Source organism: Struthio camelus, chromosome 11 (genome assembly GCF_040807025.1).
Source record: "Struthio camelus isolate bStrCam1 chromosome 11, bStrCam1.hap1, whole genome shotgun sequence".
Taxonomy (NCBI): Eukaryota; Metazoa; Chordata; class Aves; order Struthioniformes; family Struthionidae; genus Struthio; species Struthio camelus.
In genome coordinates this window covers 11,975,053-12,001,882 of record NC_090952.1, presented here as the reverse complement: position 1 = coordinate 12,001,882, position 26,830 = coordinate 11,975,053, and the positions used below count along the sequence as shown (strand labels likewise).

The 26,830-nt window shown below is 52.5% G+C and overlaps 3 protein-coding genes, 1 long non-coding RNA gene and 1 other non-coding gene across 17 annotated transcripts in view; 1 reads left to right on the top strand and 4 right to left on the bottom strand.

Annotated features, from left to right (window-relative positions):
- SEPTIN6 (septin 6) overlaps positions 1-6,737 on the bottom strand; it is a 32,552-nt gene extending 25,815 nt beyond the window's left edge. For 5 of the 13 annotated variants that reach the window (XM_068956973.1, XM_068956978.1, XM_068956980.1 and 2 more), the window contains exons 1-2: positions 6,654-6,737; positions 733-847 (exon numbers count right to left, since the gene is read on the bottom strand). In XM_068956973.1, coding sequence (XP_068813074.1) covers positions 733-847; positions 6,654-6,680 — 142 coding nt within the window. In that variant the 5' untranslated portion in view covers positions 6,681-6,737. Of the gene's footprint in view, positions 1-732; positions 848-5,715; positions 5,764-6,050; positions 6,269-6,653 lie in introns of those variants that run through there. The other 8 variants (XM_068956972.1, XM_068956976.1, XM_068956974.1 and 5 more) reach the window with 2 other exon arrangements.
- A 2,551-nt stretch (positions 6,738-9,288) lies between these two features.
- SOWAHD (sosondowah ankyrin repeat domain family member D) lies at positions 9,289-10,387 on the top strand. The gene has a single exon (XM_068957536.1). The coding sequence runs from the start codon at positions 9,289-9,291 to the stop codon at positions 10,240-10,242; it is 954 nt and encodes a 317-aa protein (XP_068813637.1). The 3' UTR covers positions 10,243-10,387.
- A 5,468-nt stretch (positions 10,388-15,855) lies between these two features.
- LOC138068825 (small nucleolar RNA SNORA69) lies at positions 15,856-15,987 on the bottom strand. The gene has a single exon (XR_011143603.1). It is a non-coding gene; the product is annotated as a small nucleolar RNA SNORA69 (small nucleolar RNA).
- A 693-nt stretch (positions 15,988-16,680) lies between these two features.
- LOC138068703 (uncharacterized) lies at positions 16,681-17,011 on the bottom strand. Its single transcript, XR_011143397.1, has 2 exons — positions 16,978-17,011; positions 16,681-16,786 (listed from the first exon to the last, which is right to left on the bottom strand). It is a non-coding gene; the product is annotated as an uncharacterized lncRNA (long non-coding RNA).
- A 122-nt stretch (positions 17,012-17,133) lies between these two features.
- UPF3B (UPF3B regulator of nonsense mediated mRNA decay) lies at positions 17,134-25,378 on the bottom strand. Its single transcript, XM_068956666.1, has 10 exons — positions 25,211-25,378; positions 24,970-25,076; positions 24,786-24,892; positions 23,207-23,305; positions 22,734-22,844; positions 21,979-22,022; positions 20,817-21,005; positions 20,185-20,336; positions 19,142-19,454; positions 17,134-18,228 (listed from the first exon to the last, which is right to left on the bottom strand). Exons 1-10 carry the CDS (start codon positions 25,376-25,378, stop codon positions 18,082-18,084), a joined length of 1,437 nt encoding a protein of 478 aa, XP_068812767.1. The 3' UTR covers positions 17,134-18,081.
- Positions 25,379-26,830: the final 1,452 nt, after the last annotated feature.

Genomic DNA, 26,830 nt, shown 5'->3' with positions numbered 1-26,830 from the left:
CACACCAAAATAACCGTCCTATGAGACGATTATTAGTCCCCTATTATTAATTCCCTTATCCACCTTACCAAGATACCATGCAAAACCACACTGCTGTTACCCGGGAGTGCCTCTGAGGAGGGACCATTTGGGATCCTAATCCCGGGGAAGACCTGAGAGACTGGCAGACGCTGTGGGGACAGACACCAAGTCCTACAGTAGTGCCAGGCCCCTGCTGAGATGCGCGACCACATGGCAGCTTGGATAACCGCCTGACCAGCTACGGCTTGGCCAAACACTATTTTAATTCAAACATGCACAGAAGGGAGTAGAAAAAAATATCTTTTAGTGCTTCAAGAGGAGCATGACTGGTATTTTGTTTAAATAACAACAACAATAATAATAATTCAATATCTAACCAAACAAGACTTCAGAATAAAGCTCTCTGGCATGAATATCTGTTTTCTTTTAAAAACATTAAATTGAAACATACTAGGAAAATAAAGATCATACTAAAAGCCTGGGATTTCAGGCATTTTATTTCTGTGGTTCATTGCTTGGTACAATGCCATACTGCATAATCCCAGCAGGGATTTCCCAGGACACCAGTAAATTTTGTTACCGAAAATAGACAGAGTGAGGGGGAAAAATTTAAATCAAAGCTACCTTGTTAACTCTATATCCTATAAGCTACATCCAGCTGCAAAGCAACACAGTTCAGCAACAGAACTTCCCAAAAATGGAAATACTCACCCACACACAGGATGTTGAAACAAAAACCATGATTAACTGACTTATTAACCAGCTGGTCAGGCAAACTGTCAAATCCTACATGTCCAGAAAGGGGGACGGTACGATAGCCTTCACCCTGAAACATAATGAAAAATATATAGTTTGTGTTATTTGCAAACAAAATATACTTACCTGTTTATACCCTTAAGACCTCCCAAGTAGAATCAACTACACTGTCCAAGCACAGAGCTGTATGTAGATTGTAAATCTCGTCAGCTACTTGCCTCTTCTCCAAAACAAATCCAGACGGCACAAACAAAATGTTCCATTTGCCTCACATCAGAAGGTAGCCCTGTCACCAACATTATTAAACTGTGCAAAACACATACACAATCACAGCTGCTGAAATAAAAAGGTGGCAAAACATTTATTTCTTGAAAAATCATCTAGACGCTCAAGTCTCACCTTACCTTCAAAGCAAAGAGAATTCCCTGCCCAAAGGAATACGTTAACTGTGCCTCCTCCTACATGCCTATTCCGAGTCACGTTAAAGCGTCAATGATAGAAACTACCTAGAAAAGATTAGGAAAACTGTGCCTGCATCTAGGAACTGAACAGCCCAAACACGCTGCTTCTGCAAAGCTCAAGTATTGTAGGCACAAAAACAGCAGTCTCTTAAGAGCTACCAAACACAGCAATATCTTCCATATTGCTGCAAAAATGAAAGTCTCAGATCACAAACTGGGGTCTGTCCAGATCTATGTAACGGTCATCAGCGCTAGGAAGACCAGGAATCATTGAAGGAATCTGCAAGGAAGACGTTCACGTGGGCAGGTGCCCACCAAGCAAGGTAGCATCTGCCTGCTTCCTGGAGAGGGCTTCAGAAGCTTCCGCCTGGCCACTGCACAAATGACAAGGCGTTCCGGATCCAAATGAGGAACTTGCACAACAGACAGTAATACGCTGCTTACAGAGACAGGTTCACACTCGGAAAAGAGAGTCGTAAAAATGGAGGGTCGGTACTAACCTTGTGTACTTGCACGTACTGCAGCTAGGAACGGTTCCTCTCCCACAGCCCCCCCAAAAGATATTTCTCCACATCAAACGCTTTCCTTAATAATGCATTTTGGTGCCAAATGTGGAAAATTCTCCTCTGGCCTTTTAGGTGCATCATCAGTTTGCAAGAATGACTGCAGCAAAAAGGCAATAGGTCCCAGTTCATAGAGGTATAATTCTTAACTTATTTTTTCAGAATGATGTTTTCTCATATCCTGAAAACCTGTTTATGAGGACAGACATACTGTTTTTCTTCTTCTGCTGAAGAAACTTGTATATTAGACGACAAAAGTGTCCCCAAGGACTGCATTTACTACAATAGGCTGTCAGAGTATGATTACCGGTGCTGTTACTGTTTTGTGGGTGTGGAGTTTTTTTTCCCGAATGTGAGGATCCAAATACTCTTCAGCCATTAACCATATTTACAGCCCTGTGATGTGTAGATATGTTTCCTCTTAGCCATATTTTGTGTATCGGTCTCATTCTTCCTGCCAAGATGCTCGCCAAATATGGTGCTTTCTTAATTGGAAGGCAGAGCACCTTGCCTCCAAACGACATGTACGTCAGGAAGGCACTCCAGCTACCCAGCAGATTCCGCTTCTGCCTCCTGAGGATGCCGCTCCGAGGCCCAGTAATTCAAGGACAACTAAGCGGTTTTATACAAAGTAGAGAAACAGGAGAACTGGAAAGCCGTAACACGCGCGCGTACACATCTAAACTCTCCTAAATTGCTTTCAACAAAACAAAAACCCAGCCCTGGAATATCCTGCGGCACTGCTTAATCTCTCATGAGAGAGCACCACCGTCCTGGGGAAAAACAGATGGATGGACAGAGTCAGCAAAGGCAAGAGAGAGAACCACAGGCAAACTCCTTCCTGGAGAAGGAGGAATATCAAGGGTATTTTTAATAGCCAGCCTTAAAACTGCACTGTTGGAACATTGTTTGAACACTACTCTCTCCAGGAAGTGTGGGTGGGAGTGTAGGCTCTCATTAAGAACAAATCTTCTCCTCAGCCCTAAATATAAGTGTGATCCAGATGGAACAAAATAAAAGTTAAGCCACCGTAGGCTAGAGGAGGCATTTGCCATCACAGAGAAATCAGTCTACAAGTCATTTCCTGTAGCCTCTTTTTCTAGTCACCTGTGGTTTTCTAATGCAGTTAAACCACACTTCACATTTGTTACAGGCCAGGAAACAAGAACTGCAAAATCTGATTTGCAGTCACAGCAGCCGAACCTTTACGTTAAATAAGCAGCCACAAGGTATATTGTGCTCTACTGCCTAAAAGTCCAAAGCCCGCACGGCCAAAGAACTGGGAGATCAGATACGGTGAGAAAATACAAAATTATGTTTTAAATTCACACTGTTTTTGATGCACGTCAGAAAGTTGTCAGCAATTACCAAAGCTGTGGAGAGAAAAGAAACATTTTCTACCTGATCCACTAAGAAGTGGTGCAAATAACGAGTCTTCACACACCAAGTGGTGTCTCTATACGCAGCCTGCTGCTCTATATAAATAGCTTCACCACAAACAACATATGAACACAGCGATTAGTCACACTGCCTATATATTAAATGCAGATTTGGATTACCTTGTTCAAAATGAGAGTATTTTAAGCCTATGCAACAATTTGTGCTAGAAAAGAGTGTTCAAGAGCTGCTCACCATTGTTTATGTTCAACAGCAATTTTTTGGGTCAAACGCACAGAGAGATCCCAACAAGGCAGATAACGTTTATTGCCCACGTGAAGGCTTTTTCCGCTAACATCAGCGAACGCTGGATGTCTAAGAGTCCTTTCGCGGTCTCTGTTTCAAAGCTAGCATCTTCTTGGAACGAGGACAAAGCCGGGAGTATCTGGGAAGCCAGTGTGAATACTGGCACTACACCAAGCTACCAGATGCCTTTTTTTTCCCCCATACGTGCAGAGTGACCCCCCAGGACAGAATGAGCTGTTGTTATGCGGAAGCAGCAAAGTGTGTTTGCCACAAAGAAGACTAAAAGAACAAAAAGAGCAACACACTGCCTTGCTGCGTTGCCAGGTGGGGCTACCTGAGAGCAAAAGTATGGTGTAGCCACTTGGGGAAGTAATTTTATTTTTTCCGCATCGTTGGGGGATTTACACACCTTTTCTTAGGCCTTTTCCTTGCCACAAAAAGCAGTGCTGTCTACCCTAATTCTCACGTAGAAGTATCAGAAAGACTTAAAAACTATACAAGTGTTATAATAAATTATCCCAAGCCTGAAAGCACTCCGATTAAATATTAGTTTAGTTAAATTGGGCAAAATTTGGACTCCAGGTGCTTGCCTCTCTCCAGAAGTCCTCAGGAAGGAAAAATAATTAGAAAAAAATCTCACTGAACGCGCACCTCTGCCTTTATCTTCTTTACACAACAAGTAGGTACAGTGCTGTCGGCTCCAGAGATGACCTGAGAGCGCTGAAAGGTGGTTACCGCTTCGTGGAGATAAAGTGGCACATCATCTGTCAACCACGCAACGGTGCTGCTCCACGTAAATGTCAGTGCTCCAGATTCAGAACCCTTTCTGGCGGCTTGTGCTAACAGGAACGCTGACAAACGACACCGTGGCAAGAGAAAGCCTCCGCTTGGCAATACTCAGGCAGAGCACAGCAAAGCAAATAAAAAAAACTAAAGCTCTCAACCCAATGGAGCCGGTGTCCAAACGAGGCCTGCACAACCACAAAAAAGCTCAAAAAACTGCTATTCTAGAGGAAGCAGTACAATCCTTTTTCTGCATCTAATTTAAAAGAGCATTTCTGTTTAGGATACTGACACGTGACAGATAGTACTTTCACCACGATCTCCCACCCGCCCCAAGCGAAAATCATTTCGCGCTCTGAGGCCTTGGAGACTCCCTTTGGAGGATTTCTAAAAGGCCGGAACGAACACAACGGCAAAGCCCCCCGATGAAAACATTGAGCAACGTCCACAGAGCTCCACCACTACGCCTCTCTGCCACCCCGTAAAGCCAAAACCCAGCAGGTTAATTCCTGCACCTGAAACGGTTGCACAAGAAGTCAAATGTCAAACCAGAAAGCAAGCCAAAGCCTGAATTCAGGTTTCTGCACCACAGTTTCTCAGATCATCTCTGCGCTAGAACACCACCAGATCCCTCCTCGTGACCTCGGCGCTGTGGCATCCACTTCCCCAGCCTGCATTTGGCTCTGATTAAACAACAGATTAGAGCAACGCTTGTACCAGTCGCTTGGCACTTGTACAAGCGTGTAATTCTCCTGTGCAACGAGAGAATTATCCAGTAGGCAGCATAAACATCCTCTAAGAGACCAACTCAATGCAGGAACGTAAAGCGTAGATACTTTGTATTTCTTTTTCTTGCTCAGTTCATAACAAATCAACAGCATTAATTTACAAGAAAAACAAGTGAAGAGGGAGAGAAATAGTTTTGAATCAGCTACCAGCAGAAGCAAGAAAAATCTCACCCCAACCCCAACCATTGACCCCGCTCCCTTTAGGCATGCTGCATCACCCAGCCATCCAGTATTCAGAAACGGTCAAGCGCTTCTGAAATCTCCAACTCTGACAGCTCTTAAGATTACGTTTCTTTATGCCCTTGCCAAAGGGTTGCAGAAACTCCAAGCTGTTTGGACACGTTCCCAGGAGAAGTCTCCTCAAGCAGTTAAAAAAATATATATTCGGCACCCTTCGTGATTTTTCTACCTTGTACCACCGAGACCGAGAGCTAGACCCTGCTCTGCAAGATGCTCCACCACCACAGCCGTCCTCCGCCCACGGACTAGCGGAGCGGGAGGCAGTTTGGACCATATTCATTTAAAACTTGCCCCCTCCGCGCTGCCAGGGAGGACAGGAGAGGCGGCGAGGGTTTCCCCGTCCTGGCCTGCCGGGAGCCGGGCAGCGGCCGTGCCCCACCACCCCGCGCAGCCAGGCCCCCGTCCCTGGCACGCGCGTACCCCCGGCGGCGCGCAGGCGGCAGCTCTCCGCATCGCCAGGGCGCCGCGGCCGGCCGCGCCACGAACCCGGGCGGCGAGCGGGGGCCCGAGACCCGCGCCGCCAAGTCGTCTGACTGCATCTAGACGTTTTCCGTTTCTGACTGCATCTAGACGTTTTCCGTTTGCGGCAGGCTGGTTTCTCGTCCGTCTTGCCGCTAGCTTTCACTCCTGCCTCGGAAGGCAGGCTGCGCCCTCCCGCAGCTCACACCGAGTTACTAGCAGATGTCTGGAGGCACCGTCCTCGGGGAGCCTAACGCTCGACTGCGGGCAGGGGAACAAGCGAGTCGCTCGCGTACCTTGGCCACAACTCGCAAGCCAACGGGTGCGTCCAGGAGGAGACAAGGCCGCGGCTCGGCACGGCGGGGCTACGCCTACCCGCCCGCCCGGATCGGGCCCCTGCAAAAACCTGTCGCTCGCTCTGCGAAGGCCAGGGCCAGCCCTCACCCCCAGCGCCGTTCGCGCTAGCGCTCGGGCGCGGAAGCCCCGCCGTCCCGCAGCCAGCCAGGACGCCGCGCGACTGAAAACGCCTTGCCACCGCCTCCTTGGCGCGGCTCTGACAAAGGCGCAGGCGGCCGGGCCCCCCCGCGCCCTCTCCGCCGACGCAGGGCGGGATCCGAGCCGCGGCCAGGGCCAGGGCCGGCGGCGGGGCCCCTTCGGCCGCCGCCTCCCGCCGCCGGGCCCAGGCCGCGGGGCCCGGCCCGGCCCGGCCCGAGCGGGTCCTGCTGCCGGGGCGGGGGGTCGGGACCCCCCCCCGACCCACGCCGCGCCCCCGAATCACCCCGGCCCCCCCCGGCCCAAATCACCCCCGAACCGCCCCAGCATCACCTCACACCCTGCCCCCTCCCCGCGCCCTGCCAACGGCGCCGGGGCGCGGCCCGGCCCGGCCCGCCCGCTCCCACCTGCCGCGCCACCTCGGCCGCCGCCATCGCTGCCAGCCCGCCAGCAGGGCCCGCCCCGGCCGGGCGGCGCCGCACCGGGCCGCGCCCAGCGCCGCCGCCGCGCGCGGGGGGGGGGGGGGAGGAGCCCGCGCCGCCGCCCCACCGAGGCGCGCGGGGCTCCCCGGCCCCCCCCGCGGCCCCTCGCGGTGGTGCAGCCCGCGCCGCGGGCCGGGCGCTGGGGCCGGGGGGGGCACCGGGACTAGGGGGGGGGCAGGGACCGGGGGGCACCGGGACTGGGGGGGGGCAGGGACCGGGGGGCACCGGGACTAGGGGGCAGAGAGGACCGGGGGGCACCGGGACTGGGGGGGGGCAGGGACCGGGGGGCACCGGGACTAGGGGGGGGGCAGGGACCGGGGGGCACCGGGACTAAGGGGCAGAGAGGACCGGGGGGGCACCGGGACTGGGGGGGGGCAGGGACCGGGGGGCACCGGGACTAGGGGGACTGAGAGGGCCGGGGGGGCACCGGGACTGGGGGGGGGCAGGGACCGGGGGGCACCGGGACTAGGGGGGGGCAGGGACCGAGGGGCACCGGGACTAAGGGGCAGAGAGGACCGGGGGGGCACCAGGACAGGGGAGCTGAGAGGGCCGGGGGGGTTGGAGGGGGCACCAGGACTGGGGGGGCACCAGGACCGGGGGGCAGAGAGGGCCCGGGGGGACAGGGGGGCAGGGCCGAGGGGGCTGAGAGGGCCGGGGGGGCACCGGGACTGGGGGGCAGAGAGGGCTGGGGGGGGCCCAGGGACTGGGGCCTGTGGGGCCTGGGCTGGTGGGGACAGGGGGGCCTAAGTCTCCGTAAATTGCTTGCTACGTAAAATAAAACACGTGCGCGTTTTGTGCGCGTCCCTGGAGGCCCATCCATGCTCTCCTACGACCTGGACCCATGGCTGCTGCGCTGGGGTGTTTCCGGAGCGCAGCTCGCAGGCCGCGCTGGGCGAGGAGGGGGCGGCCGCCCCGCGCGGCCCCGGGGGCCTGGCCGCTGGCGTGGGGTGGCCGGGGGGCGCAGCGGGGTGCGTGTAGGATTTTCTCAAGCTCAACTCCTTCAGCCGGGGCTGAGTTGCAGCTTCCTTTGCGTTTGGAGGTCGGCCTGGCGGTGGAGGTGCAGCGGGCCGGGGCGCGGGCGGCAGCCAGCAGGCTCCCAGGGGCTGGAGCTCGCCGGGATCGTTTGACGCTCTCTACCTGGGCTTACACGTTGCTGACGTTGAGGGGGTTTTGTCACAGAATCACAGAATGGTTGAGGTTGGCAGGGACCTCTGGAGATCATCTAGTCCAACCTCCCTGCTCAAGCAGGGTCACCTAGAGCATATTGCCCAGGATCACATCCAGATGGGTTTTGAATATGTCCAGCGAAGGAGACTCCACTACCTCTCTGGGCAACCTCTTCCAGTGCTCTGTCACCCTCACAGTGAAGAAGTTTTTTCTCAGGTTCAGGTGGAACTTCCTGTGGTTCAGTTTCTGCCCGTTGCCTCTTGTCCTGTTGCTGGGCACCACGGAGAAGAGACTGGCCTCATCCTCTTGACACTCCCCCTTCAGATACTTGTACACGTTGATGAGATCCCCTCTCAGTCTTCTCTTCTCCAAGCTAAACAGGCCCAGCTCTCGCAGCCTTTCTTCACAGGAGAAACGCTCCAGTCCCCTCATCATCTTTGTAGCCCTCCCCTGGACTCTCTCCAGGAGTGCCATCTCTCTCTTGTACTGGGGAGCCCAGAACTGGACACAGTACTCCAAGTGAGGCCTCCCCAGGGCTGAGGAGAGGGGCAGGATCACCTCCCTCGACCTGCTGGCAACGCTCTGCCTAATGCACCCCAGGAGACCATTGGCCTTCTTGGCCACAAGGGCACACTGCTGGCTCATGGTTAACTTGTTGTCCACCAGCACTCCCAGGTCCTTCTCGGCAGAGCTGCTTTCCAGCAGGTCAACCCCCAGCCTGTACTGGTGCATGGGGTTATTCCTCCCGAGGCGCAGGACCTTGCACTTGCCTTTGTTCAACTTCAGGAGGTTCCTCAAACCTCATGAAACCTCATGTTGTCACCTTGGACGACTGCGAGACTGCCTTGGCCTCCCGCGGGCGCGCGTTCCCGCCGGGGACCGGCACGAGCGGCGGCCCGGTCCGTGTCTCTTGCTTCCCTGAGTGCGCAGGAGCCTCCGAAGGTTGTTGCCCAGGCCAGCAGCTGGGGAGAGGGAGCGAGGGGACGCGCGCGCTGCCCAGGCGCCCCGGCGGAGCGGCTGCCGGCGGACGGAGAGCCGCCCGGCCCGGCTGCCTCGGCGGCGGGGGAGAAGCGAGGAGGAGGAAGGAGCCGGGGGAGGAAGGCCGGGGAGAGCGGGCTGGGGCTGCGGGAAGGGCGAGCCAAGCCAGCTGGCGACCGCTCCAGCCTGGCGGGGGCGTGGGCGGAGGCGGGGGGGGGGGACGTGGTGGCTTTCAGGGCTGCCGGAATTTGTCCTGGTTCCTGGTGAAACGAGGAGGGCAAAACCGCTTGCGCGGCGGCCGCCGGCGGGGGGCAGCGCGGAGCCCTGCGCGGCGGCAGGTGGCGGCGCGGGGCGGAGCGGGGCCGGGGCGGCGCGGAGCGGTGCGGAGCGGGGCCGGGCGGCGGCGGCCGCCAGCATGGCCCGGCCGGAGGGCGCCCGGGCGGCGGAGCGGCAGGTCGCCGGCGCGGCCCCGGCTCTGGCCTGGCCGCCGGGCGCCGGGAGCCGCGGCGGCCCCGGGCTGCCGCTGCCGCCGCCGCCGGCGGCCGAGCCCGGCCGGAGCGGGCGGCGGGGCGCGGGCGGCGGGGCTGGCGCGGCGGGCAGGCTCTCCGTCGGCCCCGGCAGCGGCCGCAGGAAGGAGCTCAAGGGAGTCTTCCTGCCGAGCAACGGTCCCGGCGGCGCCGCCCAGCAGCTCTGCGACGGCGGCGGCGGCTCGCTCGCGGGGCTGCGCCGCCGGCGGGAGCCGGAGCCCGAGGGCAGCCCCGAGGTCCTGTCCCTCGCCCTCGACCCCCTGGAGCACGAGTGGCTGCTGACGGTGGCCCAGGGCGACTCGGAGAGCATCCTCCGCCTCCTGGACCTGGACCCCAGCCTGCTCACCCGGAAAGACTTCGTGACGGGCTTCACCGCTCTCCACTGGCTCGCCAAGCACGGCCACCACGAAAGCCTCATCACGGTCATCTCCCACGCGCAGAAGAAGGGCTACCCGGTCAACGTGAACGTCGCCGCGGCCAGCGGCGGGCTCACCCCGCTGCACCTGGCCGCCTTGCAGGGCCACGAGATGCTCATCAAGGTGCTCGTCGGGGCTTACGGGGCGGACGCCAGCCGCAGGGACCACAGCGGGCGCAAGGCCTGGCAGTACCTGCGGGCGGACGCCTCCTGGGAGCTGAAGGAGCTGGCGGGGGCCCTGGAGGAGGACTTGGCGCAGCTGGGCGCCCACAACACCAACAACAACTGTAAGTCATCCAGGGAGGCCCGGGCAGGCGCAGGGGACTGCGTGGACTCGGGGGCTGAGGGGAAAAAACAGCGGTCCCGGAGCCTGTCGACCCTCCGGGACTTTGTCAGGCAGGCGTTTGCTTTCTTCCAAGAGCGCTGAAGCGTCCCCGGCCCGCGTTGCCTGGAGACCCCGCGCCGAACAGCGGCCACGCCGGGCTGGGAGCCTGGCGGGCGCTAGCGCTTGCAGCCACCAGCCGAGCGGGGATCAACCCCCGGCACGGGGCGCGGAGGCTGCGCCCGCGCTTTCGGCCTCGTGCGGCTGCGAGCGCGCGTGCGGGCTGCCCTCGGCCGCCGGGAGCGCTTTCCGGCGACCGCTTTTCCCCTGCAAAACCCCCTGCCTCCTGCGGCTACGCTGCCAGGCCCGGGGGCCTCCTGCCCTGCTCGCTGGGGACCGGCGCCGCTGGGGCACCAGTTCCACCGCGGAGGCAGGAGCCCGCTCCCTGCTCACGCGCTCGCCCCGCTGATGGGATCTGGTTTTCCGACCCCGCGGCCCGGCAAGGAGGGGAGGTGGCGTCTGTGCGGGGCGCCAGGGAGCCGAAGGGTCGGCTGCCGCGCCTGGCCCGCTGGAGGGCTCTCCGTGGGAGCTCCGGCAGGTCGCGCCGACGCTCCGTGACTCCGTGTTGCCGTCCGTGAAACGGGGCTGCTGGCACTGCCCTGGCTCCCGGCAAGGCTGCGAGGTTAGACTGGTTGCTGCTCCTCCGGCGCCCGGACCGAGACGCCGGCAGAGCGTAATTAAACGTTTCACAACGATACTCTGCGACGTTGCCCGTCTGGCACCGGGCTGCCAAAGCAGAAGCGAGCGAGGCTTCAGAAGTGTCCCCGCACCCCCCTTTTTTCTGCACGCATCTTTGCTGGCAGGGAGAGCAGGCACCGAAAACCAGACCGCGCTGCAGACTGCACACACTTTCTCATCCCCTGCAAGGTCCCAGGATCCCACATGCGCTTCCTTCGGGTCGCTGTTTGTTTATGAAAGACGACGCTGTTTCTCAGGAACGTAAAAGCTGGAGCGCCCGGGCTTCCCAGGGACACCCCGCCGGGGAAAGGGGACCCGGAGCCGCCCAGCCCTGCCGGGCGCGTGGGGCGGAGGGGAGACCCGGCCGGGGCCACGTGCAGGACCCCGCGCAGGGACTGAATCCAGAACCTGCTCCAGAAAGGTGATTCATTGCCTGAAAACATGGGAAAGGTGCAAAGCCCCTGAGATTCTCTCTGCTGCTACTGAGCTCACGCTCCAAAGAGAAACTCTCGGGAAACAGCCCAGCGACGCGTCCCCGAGCGTGCCGCTAACCGCACGGGAAGGGCAGAGCCGCCGCCGCTCGCCTGCCGCCAGCGCACCCCGCGCCCCAGGGACGGGCTCTGCCCGCGGCAGCTCGCCTCTCCCCTTCCCCAAGGCCAGGGCTGCCTCAAAACGTCCTCTGGAAAACAGCTGCCACTTCCTCTTTTTCAAAAGCACGAGGCTGTTTTTACCCCTGAAGAGGCAGTCTGATTTGAGAAGTGATACTAAAACGGCAGCCAGGGAGTTTCGGTTCCTCGCGGCGGCCGGGCCCCAGGCGAGCAGGGGAGCAAGCCCCGGCGCTCCTCGCACCCTGCGGGGGTTTACGCCTCGCCCACAGAGGCGGAAAGACGCCAACCAACTCCCGTGGGGGACGCGGAGGCCGTGGCGTCGCAGGCCCCGCGCAGAGCCCCTGCGCACGCGGGCTGCGCTCAGAAGCGCTCCTTGCGCCTGGAGCGACACGGGCAGCAGCGGGCGGTGTGTGGAAAAGGCTCCAGACAACTCTCACAGATGTGTCTGGACATCTTTTTAATCCCTAAAGTCAGCAGCTGAGTCACACAAAACACTGGATTCAATGCCTGAGCTACGCAGGTTTTGTGAGGCTTCAGCTCTGACAGATAAAAGAATATGGCAACACAGCTCCTTCCATCGCTACCCCGGTCACGTCACGTCCGTGCTACGGGGCTGCAGGCTGGCTTCTCACGAGATCTAGCAAAACCACCAGCACTAGCTGTTTTGGTAACTGAGGTGTTGACAGGATCGGTGGGTGCGTTTCTGATGAAATACTTTTCGACCTTAGTCCTCTGTCACCATCCTTTCAAGGGCATGGATCACTCTTATGTCCGCCTCTGAGTAAGTCGCAGAGTAAACAGTGGAATTACTGTGAATGCCCTTGAAGGAGCTGTTTCCTTGGCCCTTATGACTGCCGCTTAGTCACACGCCACCAGGAAACCTGGACTTGAATTCTATTAAAATGTAACCAACAAATGCGACAGTTAAATCCAACTAAATGATTTGTAATGTTTGTCTCTCCTTGACAGCTAACCAAAACTCTCTAAAGGCAGCTTCTTCCCCTGTCTTTTAGTCATATGTTTGAAGCTCCGTTCTGCTCTGAGGCATATTACTTACGGCCTTCCAAAGGCGCAAGACCAGAGCTCTGTTTGCTCTCGGTGATACTAGGTGTTAACACCAATCCTCTGCCTCACCTAACCTGCAAGGGTTCCTCACCACAGGGGAGAAAAAACAAACAAACAAAACTTCAAATCACAATGCACTTTCTCCTGCAGTTTGTTCCATTTGCCCCAAATACCACACCACTTGCAGGGACCCACCCCTCTGTGTTATGTGGTTTATCTTGATACCTGTAGAGGGGCAGTCGCTTTGTATAAACAGATACATCAGAAAAAAAAAAAAAAATCCTCAAGTATACAATCAGCTTTAACTGTGCTTCTCGCTTGGAAGAAGAAAGCACAGCCAGTTTCTGGCCCCTCAGACAAAGCTTTTCAGAGACATCTGGAAGAAGTGAACACTTACTCCCTACCGAAATTAATGAAACAGAATATCCAAGTGATTTGGAATTGTTCTCCTTAAAGCCTCTGTAGATATGCTGGTTATTATATGTTAGCACAATTCTGCGAGATTTCTATCTCCTCAAATCAAACAGGGAAGAGAAGGGCAAGGAGAGCTGCTACAGGAACAACAGAAACCATTTCAAATCCAACAGTGTTTGTGTTGGTCAGGGTTCTGCAGAAGCTTGATTTTAACGAAATCGTCCTCGTGTTGCCCCTAAAAGTCCAATCTGAAATGCAGATTCAGTCAAAGCCACTCCTTGGTAGAAGCTACTGCCATTTGATAAAAACAGCACAGTAATGACAGTGGTAGTGATACAGTAACAAGTCATTTAAGCTATCGCCCAGGAAAGCTTCCCTATAAATACCATCGAGAAGACCGTTTCTTTCCCCTCTCAGCTGTAAAAATTTCTTTCTCCTTCCTCAGCCCAGTCCTAACGATCACAACTAAAGAGAAACCTTGCGAGCAGCTCTGCCTGCCAGCAGCAGCTATGGGAGACGAGCGGGCCTTCTGGGGCTCGTCTCCCACCTTCCTCAGCGATCTATCTCCTAAACGCTTGCTTCAAAAGGAAGAGCACATCCTTCAGGAATTGTAAAAACAGCAGTAAAACTCTGTAGCTAAACAAACTCGGGAGCAAGTAAACAAATTCAAAGTCATCAAAGCCAGTCGGTGGGTCAAACATTTGGAGGAGGGAGGGCTTTGGCTGCAGGCCTTTTAAACAGAAGCAAGCAATTTTAAAAACAGCGGGGTAAAAGTGCTTGCAGCACGTGGGCCTCTGTTGAGACATCTTCGAAGCATTTTGAAATATCTTTGGCAATGCTTTTGGCCGCTTTCCTGTTGCACTGACTTACTGCTTCCCTCTGATAATAAAGCAAAAACTGTACTTATCAGACAGGAAAAGAAACTAAAAGATGCCTCCGAAGTGCCCTGAGGCTTGTAAAAATCCCAGCCTTGCTTTCCTGTGCTCACAGAAACACCCAGCTCTCCTCCCCCTTAGGAGGGACGAGACCATCACATCAGACCTGGGCAAGGCACGTTTTTAATATGCGCTTACGCATACTTGGCATACGCTGCTGCCCAGCATCATTTTCTGTAAGGTGCAGAGTGGAAGAGGTAAACCTATTTACCTTCAACATGAAAAGCTTCTGCGTAGGTGTGGCTGCCGGAAACTTCCTGAGGAAGCTGCCCCAGGACCCGAGCCACCACTGCAGGCTGAACCGGGGGAACGGCCCCCGAGCACTTCACAGCTCTCGCTGTCACGATGGGCTTTGTCTCAGCCACATCCGAGAGCAGCCTCACACCTTATTTCCTGCTAACCAGAGCATCTATCCCAGGCCTGCACTGGGAAGGGCAAAGGAGCAGCCGCACCAGGCTCAGTGCTGAGCCAGAGCCTCCTTCTCCAGTTCCCCCTTGTAAAAACAGGTCACATTTTACAGGCCCTAGCAGAGAACGCAGGCACTGGGGAGCTGGAGTGCTGACTGCTCGGTTCAGTTTGATCCCTTTAATCTCCCCTTTTCTAAAAGGGCTAACTCTTCCTTTGAGCAACATCCTGTGCTATTACCCTTCTGCTGAAAATGTTTTAAATTGAACTGCATCTGTGGCTGGCATCAAGACCCACTTGAGCCAGCAAAGAACTCCAAACAAAGCTTAGAAGCAGGTTATTACATATTCTAGGGCAATATGCGGACCACGTTTTACATAGTCTACCTGAGTCTTACGCTTTCTAGGCATAAACCCATCCACTGTCCTTGTCCTGCTTTTCCCTCCCTTCTTCCTTTCCAGCCTCAAAACTTTTCCTAAATCTACCAGAAATACCCCTACATTCTTCCCTGGGGTTAACTAATGAAAAGCTGACAATCATTGCTCTGAAAAGTTAACTGCAGCCATGGTGGTCTATGCACGGTCATAAAGGGAAGACTGTTCCTTCCTTTTCAAACCTGGAGATGCCTTGTGCCTCTAAAAGATCATGTTTTTACTATTTTAGTTTGTCTAATAAAAGATTTTCTTTTAACAAATTCTGCTCTAAAATCAGTTTTCTTTAAAAAAAATCTGGCAAGCTTTGCTCTCAATGAATTACAGCAAGTGAAAAAGAGGACACAGCCTATTCTCTATTTGAAAAGAGCCGAGTTTCTCACACTAGGTGAGATATGTTAGCATTAACACTAGTTGTTATTCTCTGCATTACTATCCCACCATATATGTATGAAATAATTTCAACCAAATCATTCAGGTGCATATTTATTAACAAGCCTCTACACTGTCGATACAGATGAGCCCTGAACAAAAGAACACTAATAGAACACGGTCTCCTTGTTTCAGATACAAAATTTCTTAAAATTTTTCTCTTGACACCAATAGCTGAGGCTAGCTTATAAGAAACGGGGACTACAGTCCAACACGACAGAAGGAATTACTATGGGAGTCGCTGAACAGTGTGAGGGATATACCGATCCGATGCAGAAATACAAGTGTTGTTAGAGTTCCCAGTAGACAGTCTCTCCTACAAGCCCAGTTTGGTCCTTCTCCAGTGTCTCCTTTTGGAGTTGTACCTAGGACAAAAGCAGTGTAAGTTAGCGAGACTGCAATCTGGCATGTTGCAGCAACAGAATCAAAACCTCAAAGAGGTAAAAACGTCTGCAGATGGGTGCGTTACCACTCAGCGGGTGTATACCCTAACTCCTCCTTCGGAGCAAAGACTTGTGATCTTGCATCGTCCAATGATGATAAAAGGAAGCTGCCACTTTGATGTAATTCCTAATCGTATTTAAGTAGCGCAAAAAGCTTAATTTTTGCTGAGAATACAAAAGAAGAGCCGATGTATGAAAGAGGCCCGAATCCAGGAAAATATATCCGCTTATGAGCCACAAGTGAAATACTTGTACATGTTAAGGACAAATGGTTTCACCAACACACCGGTAAAACCAGAGATGACATTAACAGAATTGCTCTCAGCAGGAAAATGACAGTACTCCCACAGAATGGAGCACTGCAATTGCAGCCTGCTTTAGCACAGTTTGCGATGAAACTGATGACCAAGGTAGTGAAGCGCTGCAAGAGAGAGATGAATGATTCTGCCCCATAATAAATATTTCAAAGTACTGCAATTCAGCTAAATCTGAACCACTTTACAGGTCAGTATTTGGAAGACGTGGACACAGCTAGGGGGCACACGGCAGAGTCATTCTTCCTAAGAAAGGAACAAGTGAGTAGCAGCAAGAGGAACAGAACCTGGCAGTTCTACACTGCCTCGCTACGGCTGTCACCGCTACTGCTGCTCTCCTCACTGCTTGAGAAAGAAGGAAAATAATCTGAGAAAAACAATCCCATTCACCCCAAAACCCTAGATTGTGGAGGACACAAAACATACACCTAGCTACACAACTTGAGTGACTGAACTATACTTATTATTAGGTGGAAGTTTTCAACCAGAAGACTTAGACACGCACCAACTCGTGCACAGTTCTGCAACACAGAACGAACTGCTAGAGGCGGACGCGGCAGGGAAGGCCCACGCCGCTCCAGGGCAGCGTAACGGGCCGAGACCCCCCGGCGGGTTACCGCCTGCGCTGGGAACGCTCACCGAGTGTTCTGCACCCGCACATCTCTAGTTCTGCTTGCAAAAACGGCTTTATTCGCTGCCTTTCCCGAGCTCAGCCGGCGGGCACAGCCAGCCTGCGGCGGCTCGGGGCCGGCGCCCTCACCTGATCTTGTTGCCGGTCTTCATGCGGATCCACTGCGGGATGGGCCGGTTCTGCTTCTGCTTCTTGGCGAGGAAGCGCTTGATCTTGAAGGTCTTGTGGGACGACTGAAACACAGAGCGGCCGTTACTGCCGCGCAGCGCCCGGCCCCGGCCCCGGCCCCAGCCCCAGCCCCGGCCGTGCCCCGGCCCCGGTCCCGGCCGCCCGGGGTGCGTGCGTGTGCGGGGACGGGGGACGCCCCCCCCTCCGCCCGCCCGGGGTGCCGGCGGCGGCGGCCGATGGCGGCCGATGGCCTCACCATGGCGCGGCGGTGCTGGCGGCGCGGCGATGGCGGCGGCGAGAGAGGCGGAAGGGGCGGGCGGGGGCGGCCGGGCGGGCGGCGGGGCGGGGCGGGGCGCGGCAGCGGCCCCTGGCGGCGCGGCGGCCCCGGCGGCGCTCAGCGAGTGAAAGCGGCTTCGCGAGTTTCTGCGAGTTTATTGGGTTCGGTACAAAAGAGCTACGGCTAAAAATCGCTAGCTTAAAGGAGCCGCTAGTGGTGAAGTCTCTTTCCGGGCTGTAAAACAATATTCCAGATTACGAGGGAAGGTGAAGCAGGTACTGAGAGGGCAGAGGGTAGGAAACACGTCAGACTCTGAACAAGGGAGAACGCTGGAAAAGAACCAGATGCTCGGTACAGCGACATTTGATTCAAAATAAACATTTCAGTGTAGGTAGACTTTACATGACAATTTGTCAAGAAGTATCCAATATTAGCCAGCTTATTCATACACTCCAACTTAATTACCTCATCCAGAGAGCCACGTCTTAAGAGGATGGGCCTCTCCCTACCCTCGTTTGCTGCAATATTTACTACAATTCTCTTCACACAACCACAGAGGATGCCCTAGTTCACTGGTACCCAACAACCACAGCCTGCTTACCTGTCTCAGCGCTAGAGCGATATAATTCAACCATCATTGACTCAGGCAGGAGTACCACACAACAGAGCAATACCTACGTTAACTTTGTGCAACTTCAAGCTTGCTCTGCTCAAGTGCAGCCAACACTGGCTCATGATTTCTTTAAAGTAAAGCTCTGGCTTTAGATCCAGGTGTCATCTCCTCCTGACCACATGACTCATTTATTACCGTACTTAAGGCCACAAAGTCTTTCTGCTTTGCAAAAATTCTCTTCTCTGTTGTAGTTGGTTGCTGGGAAAATAAATTCAAAAAAATGAAAATACACTGAGAACACATTTCAAATTCTGAATCTACAACTGAGGTTCTTTAGCCAGAAATATCCAACAGCACAACGCCCCCTTTACTTCCTTTGTTCCTTCTTCACTTCGAAGGCACTTCTGGATTGCGTAGTACATGCTCTTTGGCTGCACAAACAGTCAGAACACATAAGGCCTGTGTGCTAATCACTCCTCTTCCTTCGTATTACTGGTCTCACTCTCTGGTTTCTTATCTGCTCCCTGATCTGTGGGCTTTGCAGCATTGTCTTCATACTGACAGAGTCGGCTTCGGCTTCGGGCTCCTGGCTGGTACAGCTGCATTGCTGGACGATCCTGAAATAAATCAAAACTACTTAGACTCTTTGATAGCCCCAATGCTATCGCAGTTATTGTGGCATCAGTGATCTTAAAAACTGCTCACATTTTTCAAAATTATGTTGATCTTGAAATTAACATTAATTAATGTTAAATTATTCCACCATAGCAACAATGAAACCTCAACCGGCTTGAATCAAGGTCGTGCCTGTTGCAAGGCAATGTCCCTGTTCAAGCCACACAGAATACTGCGCATATTTGAAACCATTCATAGAAAGGCTTCTTTTTATTTGGAGACACTAGCTCAGTTCACCCTCTCTCAGAATACAGGTCTACTTCAAAGCTTCTTCCAAATGCCTGAGTTTCATTTGTATCCAGTAACATCCTGTAAGTGACATGGAAAACTTGCATACTAATGCTGCAATAACGGATTATTTGCAGAGTGCATAAATCTGAACTCAGGACACTACACTGTGACCCTACACAGCAGATCCTCTAACACGTCCTGCATGTAGCAGTCTTGCCCCTGTTTTGGAGAAATCTGTTCAATCACTCTCCCACTTAAGAGATGTACTTTCAGGCACGTAGAGCATCAGCAGAGAGGCACCAATAGACTACTCAGACTCTACTGACACCTTGAACGTACAGGCTACTGGTGTAAGTCAGTAAATAAAAAGGGATTAGTGTTTACAATTCAGTCTACGATATCTTGACTTAAATCCTACACAGCGACAAGAAACATCACAGATAAACAGTTTAGCAAGTTTAGCGGACAAATGGATAAACCTTGTAGCAATGGTAAAGTTTGTTACCAACGAGGGGAGAGGTTTTAAGAGAAAAGCCGCAGGGCCCTTTCCTTAAAGTGTGTTTATCCTAAAAATTACAAATTGGTCCTTATGAATTAACATATGAATCTAAAGAGACCCAGCACCTTGTTTCTGATACGATCCCTCTTAATTGTATCCTCTTTTTTATCGTCTTTGGTTACTTTCTCAGGTTTGTCTGTGTTGCTGGTAAAGTCTGTAAGATCACTTTTCTTTCCCTTTTCTCTGAGCAAGTCTCTCTCCTTTTTCACCTCTTCCTCTTTTCTTCTGAAAACCTTCTCTTTCTCAAAGCGCTCTTTCTGCCTCCGACGCTCCTCTTCCTGGCGTCTCAGTTTCTCCCTCTGTGCTCTCTCATACTCTCTGTCTCTTTCAAAATCTCTATCTCGGTCCCTGTAGTCCTTTACGCACTCATCTTCTGACCTGTATGAAAACAAAACTGAAAATTAAGCTCAAAAGATTCATCAGACAGAGCTGGGAGATCAACGTAATTCTAGTGCAAATTTGCAATACGAAGATGACCAACTGCTGGGTTTCAGGGAGCTTTCGGGAAGCTGTCCTAACCAGAGCCATGCACGATAACCGGGGGACGACACTGGCTTCTAGCATTTCTTAGCCTTCTACTCACAGAGTTGGCCGAGTCTCCTGCGGCTTTGGAAAGCACCTAAATTTCTCTGCCTCTTCTCTTATTTGTCATGAGGCAGAACAGAGCCTTGAGCAGATCACAGAGCTGTTGAGAATTAGATTTTCCGCTTTGACTTTTTACGAGACTTAAAGGGACTACTAACTGGAGCATCTTTTTTCCTCATGCCATGGTTATAATTCTCCAATTTGGAAGGGCAGTGTCCACAGCCCACTCTAGGTCACCTACAACTGGGCTTCCATTGCAAAGCTCCTACAGCGAGTTGTGAAAAACATTAAGATTTATCCGTTTGTGAAGAAGTATCAGAAAATTCACAGAGCTTCTTGTTATCACAGGATGTGCACTGCCACAGACAACACTCCCCATGCATTGTATCAGAAAAAAAATTTGAAAGGAATTTCAAAACATGGTCAAGGCAGAGCAGCCTGAGCCTCAGCACGTTCAGGAAATAAGTTGCATATACAAATATATATATATATATATATATATTTATAGCAAGTACTAGAATACTTTTTTGCCTTCTCTTCTTTTGTCTCCCCATCAGATCGTTTGGCAGATGCACTACTCGCATTTTTTTCCTCCCTTAGAGTCTCTTTTTCCAGTTTCTTGGATTTTTCTTTTTTCTCCAAGTCTTTTTCATCTTTTTCAGGCTTCTTAAGTAGCTACAAAGAAAAGAGAAGTCTCAACTAAAAAGCTCACTCTAATACATATTGTCTGGCACAACACCGAAACTGTATCAAATCAAGGGAGCCAGGGTCCAGTAAGAAACAAGCATTACATGACTACAAATAGTAATACCTCTGAAAGCTGGAGTGTATGAGTAAGCATAATCCACACTGCAGACTAGGATATTTCTCCTAAAACAGGCCATGTTAGAAAGCTTAAAAAAATAGTCTCCATTCCATAGTCAGTTCATAATTCTGTTCTCCACAGCAAGTACAAAAGTCATGTGACAAGCTTTACATAAGACTACAAAGCACTACAGTATGCAAACCTTTATAATGCCTAACACTGACTATTACAAAAAAGTGCAATTTACTAACACCAAACTTGTGTGATTCTTCAAGGAATACTCATATACTTATATACAAATAACAGGGAAAAGGGAGTATAACAGCTTATAATAAAGAACTGTTCTAGACCTTAATCTTTGGCTCTTCTTTTGATCTGTCCCTTTCTTTTTCTGGACATCTGTCTACCTTCTTCAGTTTTTCCGCTTCTTTTCTCTTCCTTCTCTCCTCCTCTTTCCATTTTCTTCTTTCTTCTTCTCTTTGTCTTTTTCTTTCCAATTCTCTCCTCCTCCTCTCCTCTCTTTTTTCTTCTCTCAGCCTCTGTGTGTGCAAAAGCAAAGAGAAATAGTATATTCCCACACTAAAGAGTATCCCTTTAAGCCTGACAGGACACTCTGCTACAAAGCGATGTAATATTCCATCACAAAATATCTCATCTCAAAATCACCACTATTGCAAAAGAAAAAATGTCCTGTTGCCCCTATCTATTGTTGTGAACTTGAACACACTACAGCAGCACTTTAGCAATTTCTTTTTAGGCTGTACAAGTTAAGGTTTATGAGAGTGGAAAAAAAAACACTCACTTCGGCCTATCTCATTCTAATTTTAATTAAATCTGCCTCTTCTGTGATTTTCCCATTGCTGAAAGTTAAAACGAGATTGTGGTTTAGGAGAAGATCAAGGATAGGCATCATCTACAAAGACCTCTGCCATAACTGCATTAAGATGAAGGCATTAATGCAAAATCTGGTTTGCCAGTGCCACAGATGTCTAGCGTGGTACTACATGTGACCAGAACGCACATAAAGCATCACAACTCAGGCTCCTGTTCTACTAGTTTAATAAATGTGAATACATATTTTAACAAGGAAGTCAGGCCAACAGCTCAAAAATCAGACATTCTAAGGCACATGGATAGCCTGAGGATACATTTCTTCTATCCTTCTAAGCGACACCAAGCTCACCCACAGAAGGCCTACTTTGCCATTCAAAACATCTTCTACTTCTCTTAAATCTGGCAGTGAAGAGCCAGTGAAGATTCTCCTTTCTACATTCATAGCTACCTTTGTTTTGAAGGGAAAAGGGAGAGGGAAACGATATGAAGGCTGAGCCGGCTTGAAGAAACATATATAACATAAACAAAAAAAATGCATAACAGTAGAGTCCACACTCTTTCTTCAAAAAGAAAGGCAGAAAGATATTAATATACAGGCTACGGTATACATACCCACGCCCTGTACGAGCAAATTACTGTACCTATAAGCAACAAGAACATTCTAGAGAAAAGTCTTACCTGTTTATTTTTCAGGAAGTTCAATAAGGGAGTAGTCTTTTTAGCTAAAGGATACATGAAAGCAAATGTTACCATTTTGTCTCACTCAGTACTGTAATACCTAGAACTAAACCTTTACATGAAATGAAAGGGCTTTATGAGATTGCCTGGCCTATCTCCTCACACATCCAACAACAGGGCAATAAAGCAAGCATTCCAATCCCATCTCAAAATGTTGGTAACAATTAGAATTTCATAATTTGTTTAGGATGCTGTTATGTTATCCAGTATGTCTATGCAGAAAGGGTATTCAGTCTACGTTATACTTTTCTTAGCTTCCCTCTCTTGGAAACAGATACCTTTAATGTGCTTAAAAAAATATTCTCATCCATTTTAGCCAACCAAAATATAGCTTAACTTCCGCCTGCACACAATTTTGCTGCCCACAGCATTTTGCATTAAATATTACTGCTCTCATGGAAATGGAGCCACTGCACAGCCTAGTCTGGCTAACAACCATCTGAATTTGAAAAAGGAGAGAAGAATACCATATGAAATTTAAACCAAGAGAGGAATCTAGAGCATGGGAGGCAAAATAAAGTACATTGAGTAATATCAGTCTAAAGATTTAATAATATCAAATAACATACAAAAGAATGCATAAACCTCAAAGTTCAACGTCCTGAAATCACACTACATAAGTCTGAAAATTATACTACATAAATTTCTCTTTGTGCTTTGGGAAAAACCTAACTACAGCACGCAGATTTCCATACCTATTAGCTCTTTGTTTCTTGCCTCTATTTCCTCCAGCAAAGTTTCAGGAGTTGAGGTTAATTTTTCATCATCTGCACTGTAACTTTCCAGAAACTTCTTGTACTCCGGATCTAAAAAAAAAGGCCAGAAAGACGTGCTATGGCACAAAAGAGAGATTCACATTGTGCACTGCTGGCAGTTTGGCATAAATTTGCCTAAGCTTTCAACTTATGAAAAGGCAACATATAAACAACACAATCCTCAAATAAGCTGCTGCATCGTGTTTGTCTTGGACCATAACATTTAACAGATTTGGTTATATTGCATCTGACAAAGCACTGCTAATAAGCTTCATACGTAATTAAGCAGACAATCAACTGGAACACTAGTACCACCACAGCAAAAATATTACATTCAGACTACTGTTAGGACACGGCCTATCAAGTGTCTGCACACGCACTCTTAACGCGAACAAACTAGCTAGCTGTTATACCATCTTCAATAGTCCCAGTTTTGGCATCCTTTTTCTTACTCTTCTTTTTTGCAGCTTTTTGGAAAGGTGCAAACTCTACTATGGCAGCATATTCCTGACCTGTCAAAAGGAGAGGGTAAAATATATTATAAAGGAAGGAGATATAAAACAGTAGGTATTGCATGTCTAAAGCATGAAGATGAGCCTCATATGAAATATGCAATACTAGAAAAGGCTACTCCACAAACAGGTGACACCATAAACAACATTTTTATATTTTGAAAGCTGTTTCATCAGGAAGCATTTTAGACAGCAGAATTCATGGAATAAACCCTCTCACTCTTTTAACTATCAGAGCCACAGCTCAAGAACAAGAAGGAAGTAATAGAGCTAAGACTGTCCATAACTGTTAGTTACACAGTACCACATAGTATCCTCATCCTACAGACTATGTATTAACTGGGCAAAGAGAAGAGAATAGTTTAAGCTAAAGAGGCTGAGGCAAAACGCAATAGAATGCAACATCCATACATCACAGGCAGCCACAAGAGGACCGTAGTCATGGCTGTATAAGTCTAATGCAGCTGTTCAGTATGGAAACGTAACGTGTTGTTACGTCGCAAATCAGCAGCTTTAGAGAATCTCGGTGTTATTTGAACCTGGCCATGCAACTCTCCTAAATAAGGAAGTCCTTTGCGGACAGAGCTTTCCATCACAAAAAATACGTGGATGGAAGAAAATCCAAACAAGGGTACTTGTTCAAGGTGAAACTTTTGGCTTATTGAAGCCAACAAGAAGACAGCTGTTGAGTTATGACTTTCACTAAATATGTAATTTTTAAGGACTATGCGTGAGAGACTAGCAAGTTTCAGTGCTACCAAGGTAACAGTTTTGAAATGTGAACAGAAAAACATGAAACGTACTGAAGACCTAATGTGCGTTTAGAGAAAAGATAAGCAATAACTAAACACTTGGCTGTTGAACAAATGAGTTAAGCAAAATATTTGTTCCCTACAGATTAATATCTACAGAGTAGCTACTTTCACAACTTGGGACTGCAAGAAAGAAGCTTCTGCCAAAATACGTGCTGTATCAAGATGACTCACTCACCTATAAAGTGGAATAAGTAAGAATTTGACTAAGAAAAGACCAAAAAATGAGCGTCATTGTTAGGAACGTATAACATGGGGAGAGCTGCAGGAGGCAGGAGTCATTAACCTCAGCCTCACTTCATTTTGACAGGGAAAACACCTGCCACTTTCACCTTTTTTCAGACTTTATACTCAGGGGGCATAGGACATGATAAAAATATTAACTTCAGGGGCACAACTATGATTGTCACGTTGCAAGCAGTGTTATCTTAAGTATACTTACCTGTTTCACACATAATGTTCAAGATTAACTAGGCTTGCTTCCACAAAGCGGAAACTGGTTCTGTCTAACACTGATACGCAGCATCCTACTCACTTAGGACGCTAAAGACGTAAGTGAAACACCAGGCAGCTCATACTCATCCCTCTAAAACCTGGCAAACATACTGCATACACACACACACACAGACAAAACTGACTAAACGTAGGGCTAAGCCCTGTTCACTTGCCTTTGTGATCAACAAAAACATAGCCGTCAAAGCGATCCCTGAAGAGGACTATGTCTTCCTGGTTTTTAAAGTTGATATAGGCTCTCGAAAACATGTGCGGGTACAAGCTGCGGAGAGAGAAGCACACCGAGAAGGCAGAGCTGGCAGCCGCGGCGGCGGCGGCTCCCGGCGCTGCGGGCCCTACCTGGAGTCGTTGGCGAAGAACTCGAAGTAGTCGTGCTCGGGCAGCGGCTGCAGGTGCTCCTCCAGCTGCTCCTTGGTGAGGCTGGGCGGCAGCCGCCGGATCACCACCTGCGACACGGACCCGGCCCCGGCCCCGGCCGGCGGTCAGGGCGGCCGCGCCGGCCCGGCCCAGCCCAGCCCCTGCCCGCCCAACGGCCGCGCCAACGGCCGCCCCGCGCGAGGCCCGTGACCGCCGGCCCCACCTTGCTCAGCGTCTCCTTCTTGTCCTTGGGCCGCTCGAGGCGGTCGGCCTCGCCGCTCCCCCTGCCGTCCGGGCCGGCGGCGGGCCCCGGCGGCGGCGCACCCGGCCCCGGGCCGGCGGCGGGCCCGCGCCGCTCCTTGGGCCTGGTGTTTTCCTTGTCCTCCTTCATCGCGGCGGCGGCGGCGGCGGCGGCGGCGGGACAGCGCGCCGCGCCCCCGCGCGCCCATTGGCCGCCGCCCTCTCGCGCGACTGCGCGCCCGAGGCCGCGCCCGGCGCCCCCCCCTCCCCGCGGACTACAGCTCCCGACAGCCCCCTGGCCGGGAACCCCCCCCCCGCCCCCGCCGCCCTTCAGTGCGCCGCGCGCCCAGGTGGGTCCCGCCGCCCCCCACCCCGGCGGTGCCCTGCCCCGGGCTGGTCTGTCGCTGGTGGTCTGTCGCTGGCGCTGACCCACCCCCCCCTTCGCCCCCGTTTGCCTCGGTAGCAATGGCGGGCGGCGCGGGGCACGCAGGGAAGGCGCGCGGGGCACGCTGGGAGCGTCCGGGGAGGCGAGTCGGGCCGGGCCGGGGCTGGCGGCGGCGGCGGCGCCGAGATGTGGTACGAGATCCTGCCCGGCATGGCCATCATGGGCCTCTGCCTCAGCATCCCCGGCCTCTCCACCGTCTTCATGCACCGCAGGTGCAACGGCGGCAAGGTCCGCGCCCGCCCAGCGCAGCGCCGCGTCCCCTCCCCTCCAGTGGCGGCCTTGCCGCGACCTTGCCCCGGGACCCCCCTTGCCCCGGGACACCCACCCTTACCGCGGGACAGGCCCCCCCTGCCCCGGCCCCCCCGTTTCCCCAGGACATCCCCCTCCCACCTCGGGACATCTCCCCCCCAGACCCCCCCTGCCTCGGGACATCCCCCTACAGATCTCCCCCTTCCCCGGGAGCTCCCCCTTACCCCGGGACCCCCCCCCCGCCCCGGGCTCCCCTCTACCCCAGGACATCCCCCTCCCACCTCGGGACATCTCCCCCCCAGACCCCCCCCCGCCTCGGGACATCCCCCTACAGAGCTCCCCCTTACCCCGGGACACCCCCCCCCGCCCCGGGCTCCCCTCTACCCCAGGACATTCCCCTCCCGTGGTCCCGGCGCCCCCACCCTTGTCCCAGAACCCCCCTGCCCCAGGATCGCCCCCTCATCCCAGGCAGACCCCTACCCTTGGCCCGGCCCCCCAGCCGGGGACACCCCCCCCCTTGCCCCGGAGCCCCTCCCCGGTGCCGTAGCACAGCGCTGTGTGTGCGCGCAGGAAAAGAGGATCGCCCGCTACCCCTACCAGTGGATGCTGATGGAAAGGGACAGGCGGCTCTCCGGCGTCAACAAGTACTACGTGTCCAAGGCAGGTGCTCGGGGCGGTGGGTTGCCCACACACCTACCGGGGGCACGGGAGAGCCGCCTCGGCGGCGGGCGCGGGGCGCTGCCGGAGCTCCGGCTGCGCTTCGTACGAGCTGGGTTATTTGGCCCAGAGGAGCCTGCCCGCGGGGACGTGTGCGTGTGCCTCAGGCATTCGTATGTCGGGCCGTGCATTCCTGCAGAAGGATTCCGGGGGGCCTTATATGTGACGTGGGGGTAGCGATACATGGCTGGG

What these genes read in the sequence shown, in the direction of transcription:
- SOWAHD (XM_068957536.1), top strand. Translation starts at nt 9,289, where the DNA reads ATGGCCCGGCCGGAGGGCGCCCGGGCGGCGGAGCGGCAGGTCGCCGGC.
- UPF3B (XM_068956666.1), bottom strand. Translation starts at nt 25,378, where the DNA reads ATGAAGGAGGACAAGGAAAACACCAGGCCCAAGGAGCGGCGCGGGCCC. An exon ending in TTCTTCGCCAACGACTCCAG is followed by an intron (nt 24,893 to 24,969) that starts GTAGGGCCCGCA and finishes CTCTCTCCGCAG; the next exon opens with CTTGTACCCGCACATGTTTT. An exon ending in AAGAAGAGCCAAAGATTAAG is followed by an intron (nt 20,337 to 20,816) that starts GTCTAGAACAGT and finishes TTTTCTTTGTAG; the next exon opens with CTACTTAAGAAGCCTGAAAA.